The sequence below is a fragment of the Ahaetulla prasina genome, chromosome 3 (assembly GCF_028640845.1).
Source record: "Ahaetulla prasina isolate Xishuangbanna chromosome 3, ASM2864084v1, whole genome shotgun sequence".
Taxonomy (NCBI): domain Eukaryota; kingdom Metazoa; phylum Chordata; class Lepidosauria; order Squamata; family Colubridae; genus Ahaetulla; species Ahaetulla prasina.
In genome coordinates, this window is record NC_080541.1 from 201,850,956 (window position 1) to 201,858,605 (window position 7,650).

The following is a 7,650-nucleotide window of genomic DNA, read 5'->3' on the forward strand; positions in this document are numbered from 1 at the left end:
TTTCCTCAAAAAATTGACAGCACTTCATGAAATGGCAGGTTCCCATTCATTACCTTTACTCAGAGCATTAGAAAATGTGAACAATGACAAACTAAATTTTAGAGTAATTGAAGAAACCTAGAACGGGAAGGGACCATTTAAGTAATCAAGGGCAGCCTTCTAGCGAAAGAAGCATCTCTGATAGATGAATCCCTGCTTACGTTGGAGGGGGGCCCATCTTGGAATAATAGGCTCCATTGTGGAAGTGTTTGGTTAGGAAATTTTCCTGACATTCAAACAGAACCTGACTTATTGAAATTTAAATCCATTATACTTTGGTACACTGAGATGATACAGAACTTGTCTTGACATTCTTTCAGGTTTTTGAAGAGAGTGATCATATTTCCACTTTTTCATCTCTCTCATAAGAGGTTTCAGTCTCTTATCAGCCTCGTTGCCCATCCCCAAAACTCCTCAGTTTCTCTGAAACCTAAACATGGATGCAATGCATACACTTCCTATGATTTGAAAAGTATTATTTTGGTGTTGCGGGCTGGCACTGCCTTTGCCTTTTTTCACACCGCTGACGCATAAAGTTTGCAATTACTTACTGTTCCAAAATCTTTTTATAAATACTGTTACTAAGCCAGGAATACTCATCTTACAGCTGTGTATACTTTTTTTCCTTTAAGTAGATCTCTTTGCCTTTGTCTCAAAATTTCTAATATTATTATGATGGTTGGTTGAACAGTCAACTAGATGTTTAGACTGGATTTGGCACTTTTGTCCACCTATCAAGTTCTTCCAAGGACCTGAGACAAGCAGATATTGTTGTTTAATAATATCAAAAGTTATTACAGATTGTAAGCTGTTCCAAGTAAAGCTGTCTTTTGCAATTAACTGATAATGATTTTTGTCCAGTGCCAATGAAGTAGTATTCAAGTGATGCTCCAGATGTTTTGGGATTACACCCAGTACAGCTAATACCATATTTGTTTTCTTTTTCCATATTCATTCTATTCAGGGGTGAAATCTAAAAATTTTCCCTACTGGTTCTGTGGGCATGGCTTAATTGGTGGGCGTGGCTTGGTGGTCAGATGACTGGCTGGGTGTGGCCAATAACAATAAATAATAAAAATAATAAACAAAGTATAAAAAACAATAAGAGGTATCAAAAACCAACTTTCACACTTTACACACACACACCACAACACAACTGACTCACACACACACAGTGTAAAAGCAGCTGCACTTCACACTTCACACAGCCACAAAAAGCTCAAAAACCAACTTTCACACTTTACACACACACAACTCACACACACACACACACACAAAATGCCACATACAGCTTTCTGAGATTTTGTGGCACACTTTTAAGAGACAAGCAGTGTTTAATTCTTAATTTTCCACCATGAAGTAACCTACCAGAGTTTTTCAGGTATTTTTTTTGGGGGGGGAACAGAAAAGAATAAGAAACATTGATGCTACTTACCCCACGTGATCTGTGCATTCTGTAAAACCATTGCTATAGTACAGGCGTTTCCAACCTTGGCAACTTTAAGCCTGATAGACTTCAACTCCCAGAATTGAATGGGAGTTGAAGTCCGCTATAGTCTATAAAGCACCAGGTTACAGAACCATACTCACTGCCTGTTCACCAATGAATAGCAAGTCCAAATGAGCCAGTTAAGAGTTCTAAAGGAACTCTCATATGAAATTGCTGGTCTTTTAACAAGAACCACAGCAATATGATGCTGTTTCAACAATCTCAAATATTGTAAGATGATCATTTTAAAAAGATTTCTGGGAGATTTTGGAACATACATCTTAATTTCTGTTCTGGGTGGTTTGGTCGAAAGCATTTTTCAAACTAGTGAGATAAATTTTGCCAAAGCAAAATTAACATGATCTCTGTAAACGTAATCCCTTTCTCACAACTCTTTTATATGGTAGTTTGAGTATTTCCACTAAAGTGTTCAAAGGCTTCATCTAAACAAATGTAACTTCATGGAGTAAAAGGAGACATTCTCTTATGAATGACTGATTACAAAACAGAGAGTAGGAATATTTTTTTAAACTGGAAAGATACTAATACTGTCCCCAAGGATATGTCCTGGAAACATCTTTGTCATGTGTACATAATGATTATTTTAGGGTGATTAAAATATGGAGCAACAGGAATACTTTAACAAGAAGAACGATACCCAGATGCCTCACTGTTCATATAATCATATTGATGTATATCTCCCCCCCACAAAAAAAATCCATGGACCAACAGGAATATTTTAACAAGAAGAATAGACAGCAACATTTTAAAATCAATGCAATTGTAAGCAAAATAAACTGATGCACATCAGGGTAAGAAGTCCTATCTATAGATATCAGTGGGTCATGAAATGGCTACCAGAAAATGGCCAAGGAACCTATCTTGATATGTTGCTAGATAATAGTATTAGGCTGCTTTGATAAATGTAAATCCCACACTGGAGACCACTACGGCAACAACTGTACTGTAAAGTCTATATATCTATAGAGACAATACACAACATATGAGTATTCTGTAATTGCCTCTCAGCAATGATATTGTAAGACTGAAAAAGTTTCAAAGGACGGAACCAAAATAGTTAAAAGACTAGAGGATTCTGTGGAGAAAAGTTACAGTGTTTGGGATTTTTGTGAAGAAATGTTACAATTTCAAGATATTTTTTCAATCAAGAAGAAAGGCAAGTTAAGAAGACATAAAAGGTGCAGTGGAGTATGGCGATAGCTTTGAAGAAAATATATGGCAGCTACTACAAAGACATCTAATTAGCCTGAAAAGACAGGAGAGCTGAGGAAGAAGCTTGGGAATAGCTTGCCTTGACTCTCTTCTGTATAAGAGGGAAATAAAGAGAATCTCTGCCAGGTTTCCTACAACAATAGAATTTTAGTAATACTTTTAGAGTTTGTATCCTGATCTAGTCTGCCTCAAGGGGTTAACAATATAGATTTATAAACTTATGTATGATGTAGAGCAATGTTCTGAACCTTAACAACTTCAATATGTGTAGATTTTGACTCTCATTTCCAATTCTGGGAGTTGAAGTCGACACATCTTAAAGTTGCCAAGAGAAACATGTGTTTCTCAACTCTATAAACTCTATAATATATAACTCTATAAAGCCCTAGTAAGACCACACCCAGAGTACTGCATCCAGTTTTGTCACCAGACTATAAAAAAGATTTTGAGACTCTTGAAAAAGTGCAGAGGAGAGCAACCAGGATGATTAGGGGACTGGAGAATAAAACATATGAAGAATGGTTACATGAACTGGGCATGGCTAGTCTAGTGAAGAGAGGGACAAGGGGAGACATGATAGCCATCTTCCAATACTTGAGGGGCTGCCACAGAGAGGAGGGGGTCAAGCTGTTTTCCAAAGCACCTGAAGGCCAGACAAGAAATAATGGATGGAAACTGACCAAGGAGAGATTCAACCTAGAAATAAGGAGGAACTTTCTGACAGTGAGAACAATCAACCAATGGAACCGCTTGCCTTCGGAAGTTGTGGGAGCTTCATCACTTGAGACTTTCAAGAAAAGATTAGACTGCCATTTGTCAGAAATGGTATAGGGTCTCCTGCTTGAGCAGCGAGTTGGACTAGATGACCTATTAGGTCCCATCCAACTCTATTAATCTGTTATGTAGAGAAAAAAATAGATTCTTTCCTAGTGCATATGGCATCCAATAATGGAATATTGTTTCAGATGTGGATTGGGACATTGGGCCTGCCCCATAGAAGGATATGACTGACTTTGGGCCAGTTGCTCTCTTTCAACCTAACCTGCTTTGGGAGTGGGGATTCTTTGGGAGGTAAAATCCCACACACTGTCTATATTCCATTGAACTGCCAGAGGAAAGGAAATATTAACTATTGTCACTGTCATGCAATGAAGTTAGATAATGGGAATTTCAGGAATGAGAAAAGGGAATGGTTTCTTTGCACAGTTCATAATTAAAATATGGAATTCCATAGCACAAGATATAAGGATAGATACGAGGAACATGTGGTAAATAGATGCTGGTCATAATGGTTATATGATTTTCACATGGAGAGCACTAAAAGTTTCAATATCCATTGTCAAGGAATATAAACAAATGTGGTACTGTTGTAGTTGCATTATCTTTGTGAGTTACTGATTGGGGTCTGGTTGCTGCAAACTGTTGGACAGGATAATGTTTTGTTCTGGTACAGCCCAGCTCCTATAGAATCATAGAATAGTAGGGGCCATAAGGCATATATAGGAAAATCAATTAAACCAGGCATAAGAGGTGACTGGCCAAGTTCTTCTTTAAAATCTCCAGAGATGGAGAACCCACAGCCTCCATAGCAGACTATTACACTGTTATAGAGAGATTACTATCAGATAGTTTTTCCTTATATTTAAAGAAAATCTAGGTAACTCTAATTTACACCCACTATTCCTTGTTTATATATGTGGACACAGGAAATATTCCTTGGCCCGTTTCTCTATAGCTTTGCACTATATACTTGAACACAGCACCTCCCATCTTGTTTGCTTATGAATGTGGCTTTTACTATGAAAAAAACTGAAAAAGTGAAACCAGATTTCTTGTTTTTAAATCCAGGTTCTAAAATTACTGGAATTCCCTGAAAGCTTGCTAGATGTTTGTGGTATATTAGAAAATAAGTAACAGTGCTGGGGCTTTTCAGATGACAAAGCTCAAGTTTTTTTTTTTTAATAATTCCTGTATGTACAAAACTAGCTCATTATTTCTTTCCAAGTTCTTTATCTCTAAAATATATATTCCACAAGTTAGATTGTACAACCACAAAGTATAAAATGTTTAAATAAATATTATGGTTCTAAAATAATTGGAATAGCTTATTTTTTTGTCACAGGCACTGTTGGGTTTGGAGGCTGTAGAAACCAAACGTTTTTGAGACAAAAATTCAGCTGCAATATGTGGAAATAATCTATAGGGAATCATCTATACAAACATATTCTCTCTCCCTCCCTCCCCCATCCCTTTCTCCCCTCCTCTTTGTCTCTCTTTCTGCATGTATTGATTGTTTCTACAGAAAGGGTTATTTTTTTAATTTGTTAGAGAACATCATTTTAGGTACTGAAAACTTCATATATTTTTTGCCCTGGCCATGGTACTGAAACAAGGAAGGAGTTTTGTGGGATTTATTATTCCATAGCTTTTTTCAGATATCTGTCTGCAGCCCCCATACATGATCTGTTGCTTTCATTAGCAGACATCCTGAAGGGGTGAAGGGTGGGTGGGGAATGACAAAGAAAGAAGATCTTCAAATGTTCCCATTCTGCCATGATGTAACTTTTGCACTCATTGGCTGCTAAAAGAACGGGACTTCTTTTCTTATAATGTTGTCCATGCAATTGAATAAAGAGAATTCTAATATGAAACACAGTCTGAATCCATATTATATACTACATATATCATGTTTATGCAGCATAATCCAAGATTGCATCAGGAACTCAACATCTGCTTTTCAGAACAGAGACAATTCATGGCAAGCAATTAAAAAACACACAAAGAAACACACACAGAGATACACACATGTATCATCCCTGTGTGTGTGTGTGTGTGTGTGTGTGTGTGTGTGTGTGTGTAGGAAAGGCCTGTCAGAAATCAGTGGTTTAGTTCCCTGTTTAGTACTGTCTCTTTAATTGTTCAATCTGCTGTCTCTGGAGCCTCATCAATTCTGACAGAGGTGGGGCTAATTCTAGATTAGTTGTAGAAAAGCATGTATGAGTAGCTCCTTAACTGTTTCCTTCCCAGACACAGAGACAAAGACCTAAAGAAAATCTTTGAAGGAAGATGTTTTATAATGTAAGAAAAAGAGGCAAAATCCTCTGAGATAAAAGAAGACAACACCTCGGTTGTTTTTGAAGCGCAGGAAAGTACAAAACAGTCCTTACTAATCATGGGTCCAAACGTTTCCCTGGTGCCTGCTGGCCCCTTCCCTCCAAAGCATGAACCTATTGTAGGAGGAAAGGAGCAACCTCATTTTTGGACAAAACTGCCCTTTTGCATACATATATTTATGCAGCTCCGATATATTACAAATCCCAGTGAAATGGCTGCAGTGTGCCGGATATGCATGGCTGTGCAAAATAAAGGTCAGGATTCCTAAAGGCAAACGCTTCTAGTTTCAACATTTGTAACAAAAGCCTGAACAGAATAGCTCCAAGAGCAGATTTTTTTGTGTGGGAGGGTTCAAGAAAAAGCCTGGCATTTACAAGTACTGCAGTGTCAAAAGTAAAGAGCTGGTTGGGGATAGTGTGACCATTTCACAATAAGAGACTCTCCAGTCCTAACATGCCTGCCTCCATTTCTTTACCAGCAAATTATTCATTTTTCTTTACTGTTCTCTCTCTTCCCATTCATTCAGAAGCCTACACAAACAAGCTGACCAACAAAAGCTTCTCCAAATACATCATGGAAATCTGACCTGCAAATCAGACAGAGACACATTCGCTGCCTTCCACCCACATTTGGCAAATATTGTTGCAATGGTAAAAACACAGAGACCAAACGTAGACAATTTGCTTCAACTCCCTATCTCCAACTGTTCCTCCAGGAAAAAAAAAAGCCAGCTTCCCACCCTGCCCCAGCCTCATAATCTTAACACCCTAGAATGTGAAGGGAATCGCACTGGCTAGCAAGCCCTTCTTCAGTCCAGCAAAGCATTTTACCTTCTGTGAGCTGAAGGATTGGGTCCAGTGATACAGAACCAGCCTGTCCTTGGACCTGAAGGCAGGGTGTGTCGGATCCTGATTCTCCTCAACCCCCATGGATTTGCCTGCATCATTCTCCAGCGCTGAAATGGGCCACCAGCTGCAGTTTGTGGCAGTAATATTGTTGGGAGTCGCCATGACAGCCCCAGATTATGGAAGAAGAGAAGAAAAAGAAAGCTGCAGCTGCAGTGTGATCAGACCATCTGATGGGCTCATAGAAATACCTTTGTCGTCGGAGCCAAGAGGGTGGAATTTCATTACTCTGCCTGGACTGGCATAGGGAGCCCAGGTCAGCAAGATTCAAAGCAGCACCACTCGGAGTGAAGCGGTGCTCTCTACGCTCCTATACAACTATGAAAAGGATGCAGTGAAGGAACACTGATGCACTGCATTGTGCCAATCACAGACTCTCTCCGCCACCTGGTGACAGACGAGGGAGTCAACACACAACCGGAGAGAGTGCATTTTGTTAAGCCTTCTTGGTCAGAATGACTTGTGGAGGGTGTAGATTAACATGTCAGGTGTCCAAATAAATAGAACTGTTGGAAATGTAGGATGTCATTCTACTGTTCTGACCAGATCCAGAATCCTGATGTCTGACGCTAAAGACTGAATATTCAGATTATGGATACTTTCTGCTTAATGTGAAAATTATGCTGTGTGGCTAAGTTGCAATGTAATTTTGTAAGATTTTATTTTTTTAACACTCCGATTTCAAGCTCTGTATAAGAATGACTGGGACTCGGGTTGCATGAGCTTTTATGTAGGAACTTCTCAACAATACATTCTCAGCAATTGCCAGCCACGCAAGTTAAATGAAATCTCCATGCTTATAGGCAATGGATCATGAATTGGGGGGAAAGGAGAAAGAACTAAGAATAATTATTTCTTTTATATCGTGCT

The 7,650-nt window shown here is 38.7% G+C and overlaps 1 protein-coding gene across 2 annotated transcripts in view; it reads right to left on the minus strand.

Moving 5' to 3' along the window:
- The window catches only part of GDAP1L1 (ganglioside induced differentiation associated protein 1 like 1), a 49,402-nt gene extending 42,078 nt beyond the window's left edge, over positions 1-7,324 (minus strand). The window contains exon 1 of one of the 2 annotated variants that reach the window (XM_058174452.1): positions 6,972-7,322. Coding sequence is in view for 1 of the 2 variants with exons in the window: in XM_058174451.1 (XP_058030434.1) it covers positions 6,706-6,885 (180 nt within the window). In the remaining variant the exon portion in view is untranslated. Of the gene's footprint in view, positions 1-6,705 lie in introns of both variants that reach the window. The other variant, XM_058174451.1, reaches the window with a different exon arrangement.
- Between the last annotated feature and the right edge of the window lie 326 nt (positions 7,325-7,650).